A 23,596-nucleotide genomic window follows, 5' to 3' on the forward strand; every position below is an offset into this window, starting at 1 on the left:
TCCCGTCAGGGACAGACCCAAGCAGAGACAGAGCGAATATACTCCTCAGGGCTGCCAGGTGCTGGAGTATCATGAGGACCCAGAGGGATATTTGAAGACATAGGTGGTACTGAGGAGGACCTGATGCACACAGTGAGTTCACTCATTGGGACCATCTGCCTGTGCCTGCCCTGCTAGCACACTGGACTCTGAAAAGGTCAGCTTCTACCCTAGCACAATGCATTTCAAATTTGTCCGCAAGTTGTTTGCAGCTGTGCAAACGACACTCCTCTACCCTGGAGACCAAGCATCCAAGGTCTGCAACAGAAGGTGGAGTGAGGTGAACAGAAGGAAGTTTCAGGTTTATTTTTTTACATTTAAAAATCCTTTTCCATTCTTCTTCCTGAGTGTTAGGATAGATTCTACAGCACGGACATTATAGCATATTACATATAGAATATGTAGAATATATAGAATATGTAATATGCTATAATGTCAACTCTCAACTGCTACTTTAAATGGGCGAAAATATCTTAAGATAGTCCAAAAGGTTCTAACTAGAGAATATGTTTTTTCAGTGTAACAATTTTATCTTGGAGTAAAACATCATTAATTAGTCCTTAATCCAAACGATCAGAATGCTTAAACAATGGACAAGTGACTTAAAAATAAAAGGACATATTGGAGATTTACAGTATCCACAAGAGCACTATGCATTGGTTGTACAGATTGTGTTCTATAGTAATAAACGTGTCCCCTCCAAATAATAAGCTACAGGTGTCTAAAATATGTATTATATGCATGTATACTAACATGTATGTATGTGTTATAAACCGTATATACCCATTTACACATACACATATGTATGTATGTAGTAGTAGTAGTAGTAGTAGTATCAGTCTGCCTAAGGAGAACTTACTCATTCAGTGACTATTTATTAATTGCCCAGTCATGTGGTAAGCATGAGGAAAACAGATCAGTAAGACAAAATTCCTATCTTGAGTGTGTAGTCCAGTGCAGCGGTTCTCAACCTGTGGGTCGCGACCCCTTTGGGGGTCGAACGACCCTTTCATAGGAGTCGCCTAAGATCATTGGAAAACACATATATAATTACATATTGTTTTTGTGATTAATCACTATGCTTTAATTATGTTCAATTTGTAACAATGAAAATACATCCTGCATATCAGATATTTACATTACAATTCATAACAGTAGTAAAATTACAGTTATGAAGTAGCAATGAAAATAATTTTATGGTTGGGGGTCACCACAACATGAGGAACTGTATTAAAGGGTCGCGACATTAGAAGGTTGAGAACCACTGGTCTAGTGGGAGAGACAGGAAAACACTAAGTGCATTAAAGTGTTAGTGGCTTTTTGATGATATATAGGCACAGTGAGCACCAAAGCTGAACAACTCTCCTTGGAAAACAGGGCAGCAGGAAGGTTTCCTAAGGAAAGTGATCCTTGAGTTGCCTCGTGAAGGCTGCCTGGTAGACTCTGTATTGAACTCTTTGGTACCTGGTAGCCCAAGTTGTTTGTGTGGTAACTCACAGATAACCAGTTTGGATAAGCAGGCATTTCCTACTTTGTTCCCTGGGCTGAGGTTAATCCTGAGTCCGGGAGTGTTCTGTCCTTAGCACTGCTGACATGCACAACGGTGGGCAGCTCAGAGTATGGAGATGCCTGTTAAACACAGTCGGTTGGTGCCCCTCCCCTCTGTGACGGTGACAGCAGGTTATTGCACGAAGAGCACCAAGGGAGATGAATGGGGTTCTGAAAATGAGGACCATCTTCCAAAACAGCTGTTTATTCTCCTCACAGTACTCTTCCCAATAGGAGAGAAGTTGGCCAGTTTCCAGCCTGTGCTGGGAGCAGGGCAGTGGGGACTTTGTCCTGAACCCTCTGCTGTGTTAGTGAGCTCTGTAAGCAAGCCAGGCCTCCAGTCTAGTACACTGACCTGCAAAATAAGATTCCTGTGCTTCAACTAAGGGGGATGGTCAACTCCAGATTTAATTTGGTTGTTCTGCATAATGTGAAGTAAAGTAGAGCTGCTGTGTCTACTTTAAGTCCTGTAACAACCACTTAGTAGCTGTGTGACATTAGGCAGCAAATTAGAGAACCTGAGTCTCATATAGTACCTCATATAGTCCTCCACTGTATATTGGCTGCCCATGTGTTCCCAGTGTCCACCACTATGCCTTTGTATTCCATGTCCTGTTGTAGAAGTGATGTCGTAAACAGTATAGTACCTCATACAGTCCTCCCACTGTACCAGCACACCATACAGTACCTCATACAGCCCTCCCACTGTACCACTACATAGTACAGTACCTCATACAGCCCTCCCACTGCACCAGCACACCATACAGTACCTCATACAGCCCTCCCACTGTACCACCACACCATACAGTACCTCATACAGCCCTCCCACTGTACCAGCACACCATACAGTACCTCATACAGCCCTCCCACTGTACCAGCACACCATACAGTACCTCATACAGCCCTCCCACTGTACCAGCACACCATACAGTACCTCATACAGCCCTCCCACTGTACCAGCACACCATACAGTACCTCATACAGCCCTCCCACTGTACCAGCACACCATACAGTACCTCATACAGCCCTCCCACTGCACCACTACATAGTACAGTACAGTACCTTATACAGTCCTCCCAGTATACCAGTACACCCTATAGTACCTATTAGAGAACAGGAATTCAATAACCTGTGTATCTGCCCTCCAACCCCCAACACATACACTGAAGAAGAGAGTCCACATGGGTTACAGAAAAAAGAGACTTGGAAGAAGACACACACTCCTGAAAAAGTTAAACATTATCTTGGGGAAACAACCTTTAAACACTTTGTCTAATACTGAAATCGATATTAGCAAAATGGAGCATGATTTTTTTTTTTAAATTATTCAGAAACCCACCAGATGAGTTGAGAGTGGATTAAAGAGACAACTTACCTTAGGGTAAGTGTGTGACCCTTGGATAGTTAAGCTTTGAAGCAAGGGGAAGAAAGTAGGTGCCCCTTCAAAGACAGCTGCCCAGGACCTGACGCTGCAGACTGGCAGCACGGACACCCAGTGCAGGGCCCTGATCACATCTTTAATGGTGAGTGACAGACTGGTTCTGAAGGAAGACCTTCAATAGCACTGTTCTCACTGACCTATCTTTAATGGTGAGTGAAAGACTGGTTCTGCATTGGCACTGTTCTCACTGGGCCATATGCAAATAAAGAAACAAATATTGATTAACGAAGAGAGGGAGGTCTAATTCTCCAATTCCCAATAAAATTTGGCCTTTCCAGGCACCACAGAATTTCCCAAAGGTCATTTGTTCATGTTCCTCTACTTAAGCAAGAATCTACTTCTCGTTCCTGAAAACTCCCCAAAATATTCTGCATATACTAGTATCTAACATGATTCCCAGATGAGCTCAAATGGTCAGGAGTCCTTTAAGTGCAGGTTATAAACATAACAACATCTCACAGGCAAATTTCAAATAATCACTATGACCATCATGATAACTTATACAACAGGACATGGAATACAAAGGCATAGTGGTGGACACTGGGAACGCATGGGCAGCCAAGCAGAAGGCTGGAGAAACACATGTTACAATTCAACCACCTTGCTATAAAATATCTGGATGTACTTGTAAGAACTTCATCTCATTTTAGACTTATAATACTGCTTTTAAAGTAAGGTTATTATACCACTTTTTAAATGATGAACCAGTGGCTCAAAGAAGCTCACTGAATTGTCCAAATGAGAGAAAAGATGGGGTTAGTATGCAGGCCTCTTTCAACTCTACTAATCAATTTAATTGTACATGCACCTCAGAGAAATTTCTTAATTAGGTTTACCTTTTTAAAATTTTATATTTCAACTAGGGGCCCGGTGCACGAAGATTCATGCACTGGAGGTGGGTCCCTCAGCCCGACCTGCACCCTCTCCAATCTGGGAGCCCTCAGGGGAGCCCTTTCCAATCTGAGAGCTTCTGTCTGTCTTTGCAATCATATGAACGAATTGTCTGAGACCCCAACCCAGTTTGGTTTGTTGCTCACAGAATAATAGAGGCTTTTTTTTTTTCTTTTTTCTTTGCTTCATTGGTGGAGATTTCCTGGAAGTTTTAGGATATCTTCCCTTTAATTTTTCCTAGACACTCTGACTTTACTTATGTCTCTCACCTTTGCTTTCCCTCCATCCCCCACCGCAACAGTAACTTGCTCCAGGCTCACTCTGCTCTAGTGTCTAGGACAGTGATGGCAAACCTTTTGAGCTCGGCGTGTCAGCATTTTGAAAAACCCTAACTTAACTCTGGTGCCATGTCACATATAGAAATTTTTTGATATTTGCAACCATAGTAAAACAAAGACATATTTTTGATATTGTATTTTATATATTTTAATGCTATTTTAGAAAGAAAAATCAACCAAAAAAATGAGTTCACATGTCACCTCTGACACATGTGTCACAGGTTCGCCATCACTGGTCTAGGAGATCCGTCTGCCACCAGAACTATGATTCCCAGCATTCCTGGTACTCTCTGTGCTCTGGGATTCCACTTCAGGTCCTGGGGCTGCCATCAGAACTACTATTCCCAGAATTCCTGGTGCTCCCTGCACTCTTGGTTTTTTTCCCTTCCTGCTCTGTCTCCATCCCAAGGCCTCCCACTCTGCCAAGTCCTCCAAGCCACCAGCTCTCCCTCTCTGCTCTCCGTCTGGCACCTGTGTATGCAAATTAACCCACCATCTTTGTTGGGTTAATTTGCATACTCACTCCTGATTGGCTGGTGAGCATAGCAGAGGGACAGTCAATTTACATGTTTCTCTTTTATTATATAGGATTATAGTTGACATTCAATATTATTTTAGTTTCAGATGTACAGCATAGTAGTTAGACATCTATATAACTTAAGAAGTGATCACCCTGATAAATACAGTACCCATCTGGCACCATACTAACTATATTCCCTGTGCCGTACTTTATATCCTACCAATTTGTATTTCTTAATCCCTTGATCTTTTTCACCCACTGACTCAACCCTATCTCCCCACCCTGCCCATCCCCAGCAACCATCAGTCTGTTCTCTGCATCTTAACACATTTCATACTGCTCAGGAGTTTTCTCGTGTTTCGCGCACCATCTGTTAAGGACCGCTCACGAGTGTTCTCGTTTTTCACGCCCATGGAAAAAAGAGTGAATCTAGATACTTATGTAAATTTTGTTTGGTCCCTCTTCATAGAGGAAAATGTTTTACGCAGTACCATATGTTAAAAAAGTACTAGGAACTTTTACTGTTTAATTGTTTAATTGTTTTTGTAAATAAAAATGTTATAATTATTGAAAAACAACACCTAAAGTGCATTATGATGATTTAAATAACGTGCAGTTTGCCCAAAAACGTGCGGTCCCTGGCATATGTCTTAGAAATTTCTATGCGGTACGCAATGTGTTAAGTCTCTTTCTACTTTGTTTATTTATTTTGTTCTTTAGATTCCTCATATTCCTGAAATCACATGATATCATAAGCAGTAGATTTATCTCACAGTGGACAGGCTACATAAGCTGCCCAAGTTATGAGTGCTATTAGGGCAGGCCTTCGAGTGCCTGCTGCCCTCACAACCCCTGTATAATTCTCCATGACCAGGCTGCTTGATCCCATCAGCAGGCCTCTGATGACTGGACCACCAATGGGTAACCTGAGCTCTGCCCCACCCCACAGAAGCCCCTGCTGGTGGTAACTCTGTGGACCAATCAGATCCTCTCTCCTGAGGAAACAGGACATGCCACAAACAGAAAAGGAGTGTTTAGGAGCAAGTGGAGATGGTACCATGAGGTGTCCAGGCACCATAATGGCTGATCCCTGCACAGGGAGCACATAACAGAGGCATGGGACAAGCTTCCTGGGTGCTAGTGAGGCACCCAATTTGAGAGAGCTCAGTTCTCAGTGAGGACCCCTCTGAAAAGACTGGGATGGTTTTATGTCTCCCCTACCAGTTTATATATCCCCTCAGGAAGCCTTGGGTTCCTGAAATAGCTCTTTTCAGTGAAACCCAAAGAGAAAAGCATATTATTATTTCAGAGTCCTGTATTAGAATGACCAAACAACAACAGCTCCCTGTATATGGCACAACAGACCCAGGCAGAAGTCACTCTTCCAAAAGGGTGCTCCTTGAGTTCGCTGCCCACCTTAGACATCACACTAGGACTGACATGGAGAGCTACCCATTAAGGTTCCTAGAGGAAGCTCTTGTGGGATGAATGCACTCCCCTCCACCGAACCCAGTTCGTATGTTGAAGTCCCCCCTAGTACCTCAGAATTTGGCTGTTATTGAAGATAGGGCTTTTACAGAGGTAATTAAGTAAATAGGCCACATGGGTGGTCCCTAATTCAATATTATGGGTGTCCTTATAAGAGGAGAAGATTGGGGTACAACACATATAGAGGAAAGAGCAGGTGAAGAGATGGGAAGAAGACAGCCATCTGTAAGCCAAGGAGAGAGGCCTCAGGAGAAATCAAACCTGCTGATATTTTGATCGAAGACTTCCAGCCTCCAGAGCTGTGAGACAATGAAATTCTGTTGTTTAAGCCCCCAGTTCTGTGGTGTTTATTATGGCAGTCCTAGCAAACTCATACAGAGCTTTCAAGTTAGGTCTCTATAAAGACACCAAGAGGCCCAGAGATGATTAAAGCCGTCTGCTGGAAGCAAGGGTGATTCAATAGAGACCCATCCTGGGCCCAGACTGCTGCTCTGTCACTCAGAGGCTGGGTCTCCTTGGGAGAGACGCTGCACCTCAGCTGCCTCTGGTCTTCAAGGTGTAATGGCCTCGGAGAATAAACACCTAGTGAGCGCTGGAGCCAAGTGAACAGTGCCCTCAAGGAGGGCCAACTTTCATTCTCACACTGTAAATTCAGTCACCATCAGACAGAGCTAACTGGATGTGATACACGGAGAACGGGACATTAACTCCTCAGTCCTCTCTAGGAACCAGCAACAGTTGAGCAGCACTGTCTGACCTGGCTTCTCCTTCTGCTCGGACCCCTCTTCTTCCTCTTCCTCTTGAGTCTGCCACTCCCTCGGAGTGTCATGGAGCTGCAGGCACAGAGGCTGTGTGGACACTGTCACCCTGTGCACTTGCCTGCAGCTCCTCTGCAGCTCTGTGGCGAGATTTGATAAAGAGGCTTTGCTTTGAATCAGTGTGTGCTATGGAATTCTCGGGATCCAGCGCCTGGCGTGGTCCTGCTCAGTCTGGTCTGTGTGGCTGTCTGCTCACACCAAACTCTCTCCCCGACCTGAGCTGTCTGTGCAGTGCATGGCCAGGAAGAATAAATCACTGACTGAGGTAGACACTGAGGCTAACAAAGAAAGTGCTAAATGCCAAAGAACGTGCTTAGGCACCAAAGAAAGAGGCTCTCAGGGGACAGCACAGGCCACCACTGTACCTCCTGGACGCCTGGGACAAGTCACAGAAATCTGCTCCTGCTGCCTTGATAGGTGAGGGAAACTTGTTTCAGGGGCCCAGGGGCCCATCATGCCTTCCAGACCCAGAAAAGCATAGGAATGAGGGACCTGACTGCCCTCTGCACTTTGTCTTGGTCTCTCATCTCTACTCCCCTCTATACGTCTGCTTGGTCCTCTTCTCTGTAGACTGCTATTCGCTGCCTCTCTGCTCAAGGCAAAGTGCAATCTGAAAGGTACCTCTGTCAATAGAAAGATGGAATCTCATCCTCAATTATAAATTCTCTTCATGGGTTAACTGTTGGGTCAGCTGAGACTGGAGGAGCAGGGGTGGGAGGTAGGGAGCTGTAGACAGGAAGCCTCGCTGCACAAAATGGCTGCCACGGCCCCGGCTCCCTCTGTATTGGGAGACAAGTTCACAGAGAAGGAGGTATCACTGGGAGCTGGGGAGATACCCCAAAAGGTAACCACTATGCTGTCAAGACTTAGCTGTGAGAGCCAGGGTTTTAGAGTCAAATTCACTATCATGGGCTACATGTCCTCAGAGATTTTTCCTTTTAGTCTTCCTTGTAAGTGTTGTCATTTTCTTAGTTACAATCAGTGCTATGATGTCAGACATGATTTTGAATTTTGGAATCCTGATTGGACATCTCCATACAGAATTGCTGATTAATAAAAGAAAAACACAAGCAAACTTATTAACATTTTTTTAAATTAAAAAAGAAACACAATTGCTTTTTGTAAATTAGTGAAAATACTATTTTAAAATAGATGTCAATAGTTGATATATTTTGGAAATGATTTTACCATGAAATAGATTTTTAAAACACCAATAGATAATAGCAAAATAGTGTCATCTCCTAAAAATGATTGATATTCCTTGTTTCATAAATACTGACAGCAGCTATTTGATACTCCCATCATCAAACTAACTGCTTACTGAATTTCAAATCAGAACTCAGAGCACCGTCACCTAGCACAGGATCCCTCTGGTATTCAGACTCCGGAGCAGACTCTGGGCCTGAATTCAAACCCTGAGAAACAAAGATGCAGGGCCCGTCCAGAATGGAAGCCTCATCAAACACTGTCCTGCAAATAGATGTACTGGCGGCAAATCCCAATTCCATCATTCCCTACCATAGAGTATCCTTCTCACTTCCTCTCCTGTTCTTTTCTACCACCACTTAATAGGTGATGTTTTAAAAACCCAAACAGAAAATGTGGACAAAGCACTTGAAAAATTAGGAGAGGAATTCAAAAAGTTAAATATAAAATTACCAAATGATTCAGCAAGTCTACTCCTAGATATATACCCCAAATAATTAAGAACAGACACTCAAGTAAGTACTTTTATACACATGTCTGTAGTAGGATTACTCATAGTAGCCAAAAGGTGGAAACAACCCAAATGTCCATTGAGAGATAAATGGATAAACAAATTGTATATATGCACACAATGGAAAATTATTCAGCCATAAAAAAGAATGATGTAAATTAACCTCAAAAACATTATGCTAAGTGAATGAAACCAGACAAAAGTCACATAGTGTATGATTCCATTTTATATAAAGTATCCAGAACAGGGAAATCTGTAGAGGCAGATGTGTGGTTTCTGGGTGCTTTAGGGAGGGGTTGGTGGGTGGGAAGCAGTGTGTAATAGGTATGGGGTTTGGGGTGATGAAAATGTCTTGGAACTAGATAGCCAGATAGAGGTGGTGGTTGCACAATATTGTGAATGTACTGAATGCCAATGAATTGCTCACTTGAAAATGGTTGAATTTGTCATAGGAATTTCACCTCAGTAAAAAATAAAAGTTTAGAGTAGCCCTTCTCTGGGGACACCATTTAAATAGAGACCAATTTTCTGTAGCCTTGAATCCCTGAGTTTGAGAGACTTTGGATTCAGAAGTAAAATGCAGTAGAGCAAGGACCACCTGTGAGGAAGCTCTCTTTCCCTCTGCTATGGATTGTCAGGATCCATGTTTCTACAGAATCCACCCAGGTGATATTTTAACAGGTATAATCTCTCTATTTTTATTATGGAGTAAAATGGAGCACTAGCTTTAAAAACATAATGTAATGGCCCAACTGATAAACAGATATAAAGTTTTATACTTATTAATCCTGCTTAACATTATTTTTCATATTTATTGATGATAAAGAACTAAAACCACCATCTAACTAAAATTATTAGCCACTCAAGGCAGCATACCAACAGATCATCATAGCTATTTTTCACAGCTGCTTAAAGTGTGCCAGAAATGACTGAATGTATTTTTAATTAAACAAATTTGTAATTATGAGTACAATCACGGTTGCCATTTTTACATTACAGCATGAGCTAGAAGAAAAAATATCCACCTTTTACTCCCAACAGGAAACCAAAGTATTATTTAAAATAGTTAAACAGTATAATTACAATACATAAGTGAATACATATTGTCCTATGTTAGAGGGTCCAACTTCAGATCTCCACTTCATCCAGTCATCAGCCGAGCAAATGGGACAAATATGTTTAAGCCCCCTGAGGGGCAGGGCAGTAACCAAGACCTTCCATCACTAAAGGCGGGGTTCATGGAGATGTGGAAGAGCAGGCTGGACCACTGCCTTGGGGGACCTCAGCTCAAATCTCTAAGACATTTGTTTTCTAAGAAGCACTTAAAACAGCTCCACTTTGAAGGTTGAAGGGACCTTGAATTTTAGTTTTCTATGAACTATTAGGATTTTTCCATCTTGAATATCTATATTGATCTCCTTTACTTAAACTATGCTAAGAATAACTTCTATTCAGAATAGTCTTCTCAAGAATTTGATCTGTTTAATATTGCCAGATATATTCCTGTATCAGACATGATATAACATTATTTGGGGTTCATATTTAAATAAATTCTCTTGCAGTAGGAATCTTGAAATGAAGAAGTTCAATGCATAGGTATTCATTGATTCAAGCCATGTTTAAAAAATAACATTCTAAATATAATCACCTCTTCTCTGTTTCCTTGCAGTATGTTCCTCACACCTTCCTTTCCTGGCTTTCTTTCTCTCATTTTGGGGAGGCTATTTTTGGCTTGAGAGGTGAGAGGAGGCCAGGTCTAATTTCAAGCACTGTGTGCACTTTGTATTGCATTACACTTCGGTTCCTAGGGGTGGACTCAGCCTTTGGGGGAGGCAATTCCACACAGCATTTTCCTGTCATCTAAAACTAAAGAGAATTATATGCAACTTTAAGGAGGCCCCCTCCGGCCCCCACTTATGTGTCATTTTAAGAAATGCTGTTCAAATTCCAAAATCCATTCATATCTTCAGGTCTTAGTTGCATGCCATATCCTTTCTTAAGTTAAACACGAACTTAATGAGGCTTATCTTAAGTGCTGGAGGTGAACTGATCTCTAATCATCTGCTTCTCAGAGAAGGCCTAGAGATCTCAGCTGTCGTTCTTCACCTTTGACTGAACTACACAGGGAGGGAAAATAAAAACAGGTAAGAGGCAGAAAACTGAAAGTTCTCTACAGCTCTTTTCCAAACATAATTACCAACACACAGCTTTGAAGAGGCAGGTGTGGTTACCAGAGTTAGGACATTTTGTTCACTAATACATCAACCCTCTGTATATATCCATTAAATCAAGTATTCTCTAATTACTTCTTGTGGAATAAATATAAGTGAAGGCATAACAGGAGGGAAATGTGAAGAAATGTGATTATCCAAATTATTTTCTATCACTGAACTCAATACTGAAGTCTTCCCAATGGCCAGATCTATGTGGCCTTGGTCTATGGCCTGAGTGCACGCTGTAACCTCACTTCTGCAAGACCATACCTTCCATGGTTTTCATCCCCAGCCTCTGCTTCCCTACCTTGACCTCTTGCATCACCCTTCTGAGTTCCTTCACTCACTCCATCCCCTAAACCTTCCCTGAGGTTCCCTCCTCTGACTCTTCTGTTCTAGACATTTACTGAGCATCTCAGTCATGCCAGGAGCTCTGACTGTCGAGTATACACCTCTCTCTCATGAGCATTAGGCCAACATTTTTGTGTCCTACTGTCGGAGACAGCAAGAGCGCTGCACAGCTCCGCTGCTCTAAGTTGCTCTGAGTCCATATATTCCTGCTTGAACCCTGCTTTACTAACTGTTGGGAACTTAGTCCAAGTTCCTCCTTTATCCTCAGCTCACTAGTTACAGGTGTTGGGTCCGAGCCCCTCTGCCTAGAGCTGGGCCTCCTTGGATGCCAGGTCTTAGACGGAGAAGCCATGAGAGTTTGTGGGTGTATAAGAATGAGTCTTTATTGCAGAAGCCAGTGGCCATATAGCCATCAGATAACACAGTGTTTCACAGCAGTCCATAACACAGGCAGCCATACACTGGCTGGTAAATACATATCTTTCCTTCAAACGGCATTAATCTCTGTACCCACAGCTATTATCTGAGCAGCCACACGCTGCCTCTATACTCAATGCCTTACATTATAGCGGCATCTGAGCTCTTTGGCTCAGCAGCTTCTCCTGTCTCTCCTGCCCAGCATGGTCTAGCTGGTTAACATGGTGGCTATATCTGAGCTCTCTATGAGCTCTTAGCCTTACATCGTAGCAGTACCAGCTCTCAGCTCCATCTCTCCAGCTTTGTCTGAGCTCTCTAGCCTTGGAGACATACTTTTAATACTATTTACACTAAAGAGGCTAGTTGCCAACAATGACATCCATCATTTGCCTATAGAAGGGCACAGCATACTGTGAGATCTCTGTGGCCATGCACCTGCTTATGGTATTGTAGCCTAGGCGCAGAGTGGCCTTAGGATTCTAACAACAAGGCCTTTCACATTCTGAGTGGCCTTGGCTGACTGGCTACTCTGGTATGGTTCCCACACCTACCTAAAACTCAAGACGTCCAAAAGTAACCAAGTAATCCCCACCAAAGCATTGGTCCCTCTACTTATTTCCTATCTCAGTAACAACCACTATCCTCATAGTCACACAAGTCAGGACCCTGGGGCTTATATTCATTCCTCCATCTCCATGCTCTCCTCCCACAGATGGACCCACCTTTCCTATGGAATTTTAACTCCCTAATATCTTTTCCATCAGTCAGCTTCTTCCCACCACGCCCTCCCCAGTTACTGTCTCAGCTCAGACTCTCCTTCCTTCTCTTTAAGACCACTCAGATGTGCTCCTACGCCTGTCCCCACCACCAACCTTATCTCTGGCCAACACTTTCAAGACAGATAATTACTTATGAACTGCAATCCGCTGAATTAGCTCACTGGCTCCCCACGTGTTCTAGTGGATGAGTCCATGTTTTCATGAGGGACTACAAGGCCTTCCAACCTCTCCTGCTTCATTTCTTCCCATTCTTCTACGCTTCCTCTCCTATCTTTTTCGCCCTGCCTTTGTGCATGCGGCCCATTCTGCCTGGAATTTCCTGGCCCTTTCCATATCTAATTCCTATTTGTCTCTCAAGATTCTGCTGAATCATGATCTGGAAACGTTTCTAAGCATTGAAAGCCAGATAGGATGCTACTCTTCTTTGAAGTCATGGCTGTGCATCTCTCATCTAAGACACTTTTCACATTGAATTGCAAATATCTATGTGCACCAACTTATCAGTCAGTAAGCTCTTTGAAGACAAGAGTTTATTTTAAAAAATCATTTTAGTAATAGTGTGGTGAAGGCTGGGAAAGGGGTAGAGTGGAAGGGGTCATCAGTGAAGAAAAGGAGACCTCTGTAATACTTTCAACAATAAAATTTTTTTTTAAATCATTTGTATATCTCCCTACCATAAACATCACAGATAGCATAGTGCCTCCCCATGGTAAGTATTTAACACACATTCACTGGGATGAATGAGTCCGAGCTTGAGGTGGCACTAATGTTTAGCTACTCTAACAAAGAGAAAAACAAACATTTAAAATGTACACTGAGAAGAAACCTTCGAAGACTGTGGGCCAAGCCTCATCTCTGAGGTGCTCCAGAGTTCACTAAAGGTCCTCACTTCAGCTTGCTGCTGCTTCCTTCTTGCCCTCTGCAGTGCCAGAAGTCTGCAATTACATGTGTCTTTAAACTCATTTGGTTTCAAGTAATGGAAACCCACATCAAGCCATCAGGGGAATTACACTCACTACAGAATCGAGGACGGAGTGGACAGCCAAGGTGTGGGAAGGGCAGGTGGCAGCGGGGCCTTAACATGGGATGGAACCAGCCACGCCAGCACTCTTTCCAGCTCACATCTATGTTGCTGCTTCCTTCTCTCTCTTTCTGCCCACCACATGCTCCCCACTATGGGAAATGTGGCCAGAGATAGCTCACAGCTCTATCACTCACAGCTTTAAGCTCTCTTTCATTTTTCATCCAAACATTACACAGACAAGGCCTTACATGGCCAGTTTTGTTAGGTGCCTACCCCAGGACAAATCAAGTATGCCAAGGGCACAGTCCCACTGAACCAATGTGAAAGTACCCCTATTAACCACACATAGGAGGGAAGAAGCCACTTCTAGAAAAGGGTGCCCACAGCCCACGGCAGGGGCCCCCTACTCCTAGCAGCTTGGAAACTCCACAGTCAAGAATCTGACATTTCTGTCTTTCCCAAGACAGCTTTTTTCCTTCCTTTCATGTTGCCTTCTTTCAAAAAATTTGCTTGCTCCTCAGTTTGTGGCAAACAAACACGCTATAAACACATTATAATTTGACTGCTTGAATGTCTAGCCAATCCTGTGATTTCCTCTCTTCCAATCAAAAAATGGTTTCCTAGGTAACCATGAATAATTTGCATACTTCCAATACTCCAGTTTTCTGGTCTGGGAACTCAGAATTTTAAAATGTATTTTATATAGAATATAGCCAACCTTCCTAAAAGTACTTTTCTTTTTTCCTTTTCTCTACCTGAACATTTGGTCCAAACTACATTATTTTTAAACCAGTAGTTTACTCAAAACCCAGCTTACTTAGTGCAACTTAATTCCTGTCCCAAAGAGCAATCCCCACCCACTCTCATTTTCTATCCTGTACATCCTTCATGAAGTCACCATAATCGATTGTAAAGAGTTCTGCTAGCCCAACTGGAAAATGGTACCAACTGAGGTATCTTTTTGGCTCATATAGAAAGGGATGCTAGTTATATCCTGAGAAAACATGATATAACATAGGTTGTTGCTGAATTTTCTTTATAATTTACTCATCAAAAATGTTTATTGAGTACTTACTATGTTCTATATCCAAGATATAATAGAAAGTTCAAGACCCAGTGTTTGGCAGTAACTCTCAGTACAGTGGTAGAAAAATGAATAAACACAATGCAATGCAGCAATTGCTAAAACAGAAGAACGTGCTAGAAATGTTTATTCTACCATTACTACAGAATTTCAAAAATTGCATACCATGTACATTGAGGAACAGATGATCTGCCAGGAGAAATTCCTATATTTAATGAATGCTGAGATAAGCGATAAAATTCTGTGTAAATGTCTAGACCACAGCTGTCATCTCCTGTACAAATATTTTAGCTGCTTAATTTTCACTATGAGTTTCCTCTTTCATCTTACTATTGCCACCTTCCTTCAGGAGGAAGTGTAGGCTAAGGAAAGCAGACATAACACAGAATCTAAAACTTTTGTAGGGTATTCCTTCTCCTTTGAGAATATTACACACATAAGGCATCTTACAAAATAGTTATGATCACAAAGATTATAAGGCAACTGGCATTTTAGTAATTTTTATCCTCAGATCTAAACTGTACTCCCATGGAAAAGATTTTCAGTCTGAAGGGAGATTTAATCAGGTCTGTACTGAAATCCGAAGCCTTTCTTTGCAGGTGTTTACCAGAAGGGAAAAGCCTAGGGAGGGGGTTGGGGGAGGGGCCTTGCAAGGTAGGCAGGAGATGGGGTTCAAAGTGGAGCTGCTGGAGTCCAGGTGAAAAGTATGAGGCTGTGAGGCAAAGGCATAGCTCTACACAAGCCTGAAAAACCATAGGACACCAGGTCTGTCTCAACAAAGGTGCCACAGCTGGAGCAGCACAAGGCCAGAGATGCCCAGCAAGAAACCCTGGGGGCTCATTGGGGGGTGGGGGGTGAGCACTGTCATGTCCAGTGGAAGTAAGCTTTTTTGGGAACATATCTGACACACCCTTTGAGGCTTCCAGAAAAACATGAAGGGGGTTTTCTTGAGACTGAGATTGTGTGGGCATGCTCAGGATATCTGAATACAGGCTCCCTAATTCATTTACTGACTAGCCCTCTTACTGTAACAGTGGCCTCATCAACACAGGGTTCCTTAATCATACTACATTGCTTTGAGGTGTCCTTCTCTTCATGTAAATCTTATGGAACATTCTACCTTGTTCTTTCTCACTGGACACCTGATTATATTTCCGTGATAACACCTTCCCTGGCTCCAAACGACACTTGAATAAGTAGATCACAGTGACTCTACACACTATTAAAACAAGACAAACAAACAGATTGAAGCTCCGGTAAAGACCTGCTAGTCTCCTGGATTTTATGACTTACCTGCCCACACCCTCACCCCAGGTCTGATTCAGCCTCATTCTGGACTTCAAGTCCACTCCCAACTCTAAGAGGAGCCCTGGCCAGCAGCTCGCCAGCACAGCCTCCAGGCAGCCTGCGCATGGTTCCCTGGCAACGAGAAAAGCAGCGCCCACATTCCCCTGTAACTCAGCCTCTCCATGACTCCATCAGTAACTGAAATGCTGACCCTAAGCCTGGCTTCCCTGTGCCCCCTGCCTACTCTACCACACTCCTCCACTGTGCTCACTGACTGCTGGCCTCTTCCAAATGACCCTAATAAGATACCTTAGAATTCAGTGGTTCTCAACCTTCCTAATGCCGCGAACCTTTAATACAGTTCCTCATGTTGTGGTGACCCCCAACCATAAAATTATTTTCGTTGCTACTTCATAACTGTAATTTTGCTACTGTTACGAATCGTAATGTAAATATCTGATATGTGTGTTTTCCGATGGTCGCGACCCACAGGTTGAGAACCGCTGCCTTAGATCTTGGGTGCTGTATGGACCATCTGTGCACACCATTCCCTCTGCCTGGAGTTGACATCTCATCCCTGCTCCCTGACTTCTTTTGCACACCTTCCTGGCAGCTGCTTAAGCCTGAGTTATGAGGAAGTTAAGGAAAGTATCTAGCCTGAGGGACACAGGGGCTGCTGCGGCATGGCACTGCCCCAGCCTGTGAATTGTGAGTCGTGGCCTCGGCCTCATGTGACGCTGGAGCCCCCAGGGATTGGCAGCAGAAAAGGGCTTGCTTCTTACTCAGGAGGAGACCAGCAAGGTGAGGCCAAGTCTGCCAAGGCCATCTCTGTTATTTGAAAATTTTAATTTTTAAGAGTGACTCAAAGAGGTCTCACCTGTAGATTCCCAAGACCTCCTTACAAATCATAGGACAATCTTTAGAGATTCAACTCCAAAATCTATAATTAGGATAACTTTGGTTACCATAGGTACAATTCTGAGGTTGTATAGTGGATTCATAAGTCTGTTGGTTACTAAGACATATCATTAACTGTGATGGCCATGGTGTATTCAGGGCCAGGCATTTGTGGGTGAGAAGAACAAGGCAACTGACACAGGGACAGACGATGGAGGCAGGCGGGGAGGACAGGCTCCCATTGCTGGTTCTGGACACTGAATTTGGGTGATAGCCAGTTGAAAGAAGTGACCTTATAAATTTAAGTGACCTTATAAATTTAAAGACCCGCCCGGCCAGCATGGCTCAGTAGTGGCTGAGTGTTGACCCATGAACCTGGAGGTCACATTTGATTCCCAGTCAGGGCACATGTCCGGGTTGCAGGTTCAATCCCCAGTGTAGCGCTAGCAGGAGGCAGCCAATCAGTGATTCTCTCTCATCATTTTGTTTCTCTCTCTCTCTCTCTCCCTTCCTCTCTGAAATCAATAAAAATATATTTTTAAAATATAAAATAAATTTAAAGACCCAAAACAATTAAGAGTCTTACTCAAAATGATGGGGTGGGACTGTCCCTCCCCATCCCATTTATGCTAGCAATTCTTCGACTTATTTTCTCCTCACAGGTTGCCTTGGGTGTGCATTTTAATTTGCTTTAATCTGGTCAGCACTGTTGGGGTGAGACACGGAAACCTCGGGAACATGACTTACTCTTACCTTGCATCCTGGAAAGAGGTCATTCAATTTCCACACCACTGACAGGTACATGGGATACCCAGGGGAGACAGTATCCAAAGACTCCCCCTGAAAACAGCTAATTGGAAGTTAAAGAAGGAAAAGTGGCTTCATGTTAATTTTCATAAAGGTGGGCTGTAAGGCAGTGGTCACCACAGGTGCAGCCCATCCAGCTCCTGGCCCCCTCCCTGGCGAGCTGCTGCCAAGCGGTCTCTGCTCCTTCCTGCTCTGTGCTGGGATGCTACTCCTGGGGTCCTGCCAGGCCAACACTGAAGGTAATCCCAAGGAATCCTTCAGCAAATGGTGACATGCTGGGGGACAAGGCTGGACAGAACTAATGGTGTTTCACTTTATCTAACACTGGTGGCAAACAGGGCTGCTACGCATACCCTCCATGGACTGCTTTAAAGAGGCTTTGAGAAGGAGGAAAGTGAAGGAAGGTAGGGAGAAACAACTATCCAGGCTAAAAATAGTTTTCTTAGAATTGCTTTCTGTGCTGTCTGAACTGCAGCAATAAAAGTTCTTACACTCACGCCACCAGTTCTGCAGTAAGAATGAAGAACAGGACAGAAGCCAGGAGTGCTCTAAGGCAGCCTGGCCGCCGCTAGCCATCTCCTCGGGACTACATGCTGCTAATCTCAAGGGCACACGACTCTGGTAAGTCTCCAAAGATCAGCTGTGGTTGGCTTTTCATTGATGACCCATCTTTCAGTTCAGATAACTGCACTTATTTGGTTCTGTCAAAAGGAACAAGACCAGGGAGTGATTTGCAACCGGACATGTCATCCCACCTGCCACTGTCCATAGCATTTTCCCAACACACAACCCAGAAAACAGCCAGTGACTACACAGCTCTGTTGACCAGCATCTTTACTAATTTACAAAGAATTTATTTTTTTTCTGATTAAATGTTTACTCCTTCAGTTGCAGGAAGAACTATGCATCATTTCAGAATGGCAGTTTCATATAAAGTCTCACTCTGCTTTCCTGTATGACCAGAAGGTCCTGGTCATATGTATTTGGCTGCCAAATCTCAGACTCCTAGCTGTACGAGGTCATTTTTTATTTTATTTAACAAGGTAAGTTGGTTGTGAAAGTTACTCTTTTGTTTTTACTCTAATATCTAACAATTTTTTTAGAACTCTGTGCAGTTTTCAAAGCATTGCACATACACAAGCACATGGAATTTTTGCAGCTACCTTTTAAGGATGACAGTACTCTCAGAGGTAGATGAAACTGAGGCACAGGAAGTCCCAATACCATAGATATTGGATGTGGAAAGTAAGATTCCACTCATGGCTTCTGACTGAATTGTGAGCTCTTTCAACTAGACTACACTGACTCTACTTTTCATCTCATAAACTCCTTCTAGTCCTTAAAAAAGCTCCTCTAAGGAATGAAGAAGGATCCATTTACCATCCACCAAGCATCATGTAGTGATGAGCCTCCTTCCAGTAATATACACTAAACATTGTGGGAAGACAAAAGGGAGCTACTATACCACTCTAGTTCCACCTAAGGAGTTTCCATCTAGTGGAATAGACTAGAGAAGTTTAAATGTGAATAAAAAATAACGATATGAATGAGCCAACTATTAGGAGCAGTTACACAGAGTTCTATACATAGAGTAAAATGGGCGAGGGGCGGGGGCAGGGGGGAGGGGTTAGGAAGGCAGTACTTGGATATTTGTTCTGAAAAATTTCCCAGTGAATCTTTCTGCTTGAAAATATTCAGCCTGTGGCTTGAATGGGGCTGGGCTGTTTTATTAATGGTCCCTAACTAGATCAACAATGGTTTCTTGACCCAATAGTGGTGAAGACTGCCCCGACCCCAGGGGCCCAGTGCAAAGGGCTCTGTACAAAAGGAATGATATTTTTTAATTAGATTGGTTCCTTCCAGAATATGTACTGGGATCATGGGCAGGACTGGCCAGAAAAGACTTCTGCCAATTCAGAAAGAGGTGAAAATGTTAATCCTATATAATGAAAGTCTAATATGCAAATTGTCCCTATGGGAGGGAGTTAGACATGTGCTGACCACCAGGGTGAGGTGAGGAACATGGCGGGCATTGGCGACACGGCACTGGCAACAAGTGGCAGTGTCTGTGCTGCCGGCCCCGACGGGCCCCGACAAGAGCAGGACCGCGGTGGAATGGTGGAGCAGGTGTGCAGGCGGTGCCAGGCCAAGGTGGGTGTGAATGAGGCAGCTGGGGGAAGGGAGGCCCCAGCCAGAAGCCGGCAGCCGCTAGGGACCCTACCCATGCATGAATTTCATGCACTGGGCCTCTAGTGTATGTATAAGTAGGGGAAAGGGTGGAGGATACAGACACTGACCAGGAGGAGCAAGGAGAGGGACAAAGCCAGGACACTAGGTGTACAAGGTCTCTGACCCTTAGACTTGCCTTGGTTCCAAATAGCTTCCCAGTTCTATTCAGGTGTATCTTTAAATAAATCCCTAAAGTGGCCAGTGTAAGTGAATCTGTCCTGGCAAAAGAAAGAATCTAAAAACCCAGAGTTCTTTTTACAGAAACTCAGGTTTCCTACTACACAGAATATACTCACATTAATTAGATTTAGGATGCAGAGCACCTCATTCATAAGGTATCAGAAGGTAGACAGACACAGGGGTCTGCCACCCTGTCTCCTTGGTAAGGCTTCTTAGAACAATGGTCTCTTTCCTCTGAATTTATAGCCCTAGACATGTGCCTCTTATTTTAAGTCAATGAAAGTTTACTGACCATCAGTTATGTGCAAGAAATGGTGCAGGCTATTTATTGCTTAACTAACCTCATTGTCACCTTATGCTTTTTATTCCCAGTTCAGTTTTCCTATATTATTTGGCTCCATAAAAATTGGGATCTTGCCTCAAAATTCCTTGTGGTTCCCAAATAAACTGATGAACAAAATAGATCCAGAGACACAGAAACATGGAACAGACAGATGAATATCAAAGGGAAGGTAGAGGTGGGTAGGGAAAGATTAACCATATATGTATAACTCATGGACACAGACAATAGTGTGGTGAAGGCCTGGGGCAAAGGGGAAGGGTCAATGGGGGGTGGAGGGGAGAAGGGATACATGTAATACTTTCAACAATAAAGATAAAATTTTAAAAATCCTTATGGTTCTAATTAGCCCAATATTTCCCAAAACACAGGAACTCAAGAATCAGTTGCTAAATACATTCATGGTATGTCCCTTTGCATAAAATTCAAGGAAATATAAAAATGGTAGTGCCTGAGTGAAAGGCTACTGATTTCAGGTTAAAGAAAAAACAAAGAAATCGCTGTATAAACAGGAAGTCTACTGACTTGTAAATTAAGGTCAGAGGCCTGTCCACTTGACCCATGAGGCTGGTTAGACCAAGGGCAGGCATCTGACCTGAGTGGAGCCTGTCCGCCAAGCGGGTCAGAGATGCTTGCCCCAGTGAGAAAAGTTGAGTTGGGCCCACTGGTTTGCTTTGTTGAGAGTTAGAATTGGGCAAGAGACTTGCAGTGGTGCTGAGAGCTGGAACCTGAAGGTCATTTAGAATCAGGGGCTGGGCAGGGCATTCTGAACTCTGCATTATATGAAATAGCAAAAGCTGTATGGTGAGAAGGTAGGGAGAGAGAGTGAGTGTGAGAAAATAAAATGCAATAGAAAAGTAGAAATTGGTAGACATACCACAGAAAGAGTGGTGGAGCCCTGGCTGGTGGCTCAGTTGGTTGGAAGATCCTTCCATACACCAAAAGGGTGCAGGTTTGATCCCTGGTTGGAGCATGTACGGGAGGAAACAGCTGATTTATGTTTCTCTCTCTCTCTCTCTCTCTCTCTCTCTCTCTCTCTCTCTCTCTGCCTTCTTCTCTCTAAAAATTAATAAAAACATATCTATCCTCATGTGAGGATTAAAAACAAAACAGAAAGAGCGATGGAGACAAGAGAAAGGTCAGAGCCTGCCTTAGCAGCTACTACTCTTTCTGAAGCCTCATTGGTTGTCAAGCTTTTCCTGTTTGCTCAAGTGTGTTCATTGGAACCACAGAACCCCCACTGAGACACCTCCCTCTGTGAAGGCCGTCTATCATTTCTCCCAGCTGATCATAACATAAAAATAGTACATGATTTTAAGAAATCTTTTCAAAAAGAAAATTAACGTTCTCTGCTAAATTTTTTCTCAACAGGGCAATTCTGCCTGTCAAGGGACATTTGACAATGTCTGGAGACATTTTTGATTGTCACAGAGGGTGGGATTGGTGTGTGATACTGATATCTAGTGAGTAGAGGCCAGAAGTGCTGCTAAATAGCTTACAATGCACAGGACACACAACAAAGAATTATCTGGCCCAAAACATCAGTTGTACAGAGGTTGAAAAAACCATGCACTAGAACCAACAGGTTAATAATATAAAGCACATGCTATCTTCAATATTCAAGGTTCAAATGTCATTTGATGCACAAGTATATAAATAAAGTCAAGGATGGGAAAATGTAAAAATGTTAAGAGTTGTCTTAGAGTGTTGAGATGATGGCTGAATCTCCACCCTTTTTATTTTCAAAGTTTTATGTGTTTGCATTTTTACTGGGTGCTTGACAAAGCAAAAACACATAAATACACCAAAAAAGGAAAGAAGGAACGGAAAGATTGGAGGAAGGGAGGAAGGAAGGATGAGTCACCTGAACTGCCTCACCCACACCACACCATGAAGTTAGGACCAGACAACATCCAAGACTCACACCCACTCAAAAGAGGGGCCAGCTACACTGAGAAGGTGCTTCTCATGGGGAAGTCCCGCTTCAAAGTTCTGTTAAAAATGAAGACACATGTTCCAGTATACCTACAGGCACATCGTGGAGATGCTGTGGCTTCCAGACCACTGCAATAAAGTGGGTATTGCAAAAAAGCGAGTCACACAATTTTTGGTTTCCCAATGCCTATAATAGTTATATTTATACTATGCTGTAGTCTATTAAATGTGCAATAGCATTATTTCTAAAAACTCAATGAATATACCCTAATTAAAGCTACTCCATTGCTACAAGACTATAACCATCATCTGAGCCTTCAGAGAGTCATAATCATTTTGCTGGTGGAGGATCTTACTTCTGTGTTGTTAAAAATGCAGTATCAGCAAAGCACAATAAGGTGAAGCACAATAAAAACAGGTCTACCTGTACTTCTGGCAAGTTGTATAAAATACAACTGTGAGGAAGATCAAGTAGGGAGTCCACAGTTCAGCACACTCACCTCTAGCATCTCGGCCCTAATCAGACCCTGATTAACAGTGCATGGGTTCAAGAAACGTGTCCACACTGTAGGAACAGCATGTGGCAAAGTAAGCAGCAGCCCTAGGAACAAAGTGTAAGTGTATGCTTTGGGGACATCCCCAGCCAGCCCCTGCTGCCGACACCTGGGACACTTTTCACTACCACCCCTTTCTTGGGATTAAATCAAATACTTCTTTTAAAATTCTGTAATTCTAACTTCCAGAAAACTCTGCCTTAAGCTCAAAGCAAATCTGTCCTATTCAAATCCATTTTACTTTATGGTCCATTTCTACCATTCAAAAGAGCAGTATTGGCTCGCTTCCCCAGATGAGGTATCGGCAGTTGAAGACAATGGTTAATTTTCCTTTTGCTCTTCTTTGCTCCTTCTCCTACCCCAGCATAAGAAATACTTTGAGCAGTTCCGCTTTCTCAGTAAGTAGCATGTGCATATAGTGCAATATTCCAAAGGTATGAAAGCACACGCAGTGACCCCAGCTCTCCTTTCTTGAGCTAACTAATCCCTGCTCTACTTTTTGTGACATGAAATTTGGAACTACAAAAACTCTTGTGCACACTAAGTGGCCTATAGATTAAGCGGCAAATGTACTCTGGGAGAAGGTTCTGAATGACAAACTGGAACAAAATGTCAGCTGCTTCTAACGTGAACAGCTATCCGCCTTTTGGACACCGACTGTTATTTGTAATCAAGAAAAAATCGCCCATTTGTTTAACA

General features: G+C 43.2%; 1 protein-coding gene across 3 annotated transcripts in view; it reads right to left on the bottom strand.

The window, feature by feature from the left end:
* The window catches only part of FARS2 (phenylalanyl-tRNA synthetase 2, mitochondrial), a 590,825-nt gene that overhangs the window by 138,070 nt on the left and 429,159 nt on the right, over nucleotides 1-23,596 (bottom strand). Inside the window, exon 7 of one of the 3 annotated variants that reach the window (XM_036347894.1) lies at nucleotides 17,519-17,702. The exons of the other annotated variants lie outside the window; for them this stretch is intronic. Coding sequence (XP_036203787.1) covers nucleotides 17,534-17,702 — 169 coding nt within the window. The 3' untranslated portion in view covers nucleotides 17,519-17,533. Of the gene's footprint in view, nucleotides 1-17,518; nucleotides 17,703-23,596 lie in introns of those variants that run through there. 3 annotated transcript variants of the gene reach the window in all.

The sequence above is a fragment of the Myotis myotis genome, unplaced genomic scaffold (assembly GCF_014108235.1).
Source record: "Myotis myotis isolate mMyoMyo1 unplaced genomic scaffold, mMyoMyo1.p scaffold_m19_p_2, whole genome shotgun sequence".
In the NCBI taxonomy this organism is placed as follows: domain Eukaryota; kingdom Metazoa; phylum Chordata; class Mammalia; order Chiroptera; family Vespertilionidae; genus Myotis; species Myotis myotis.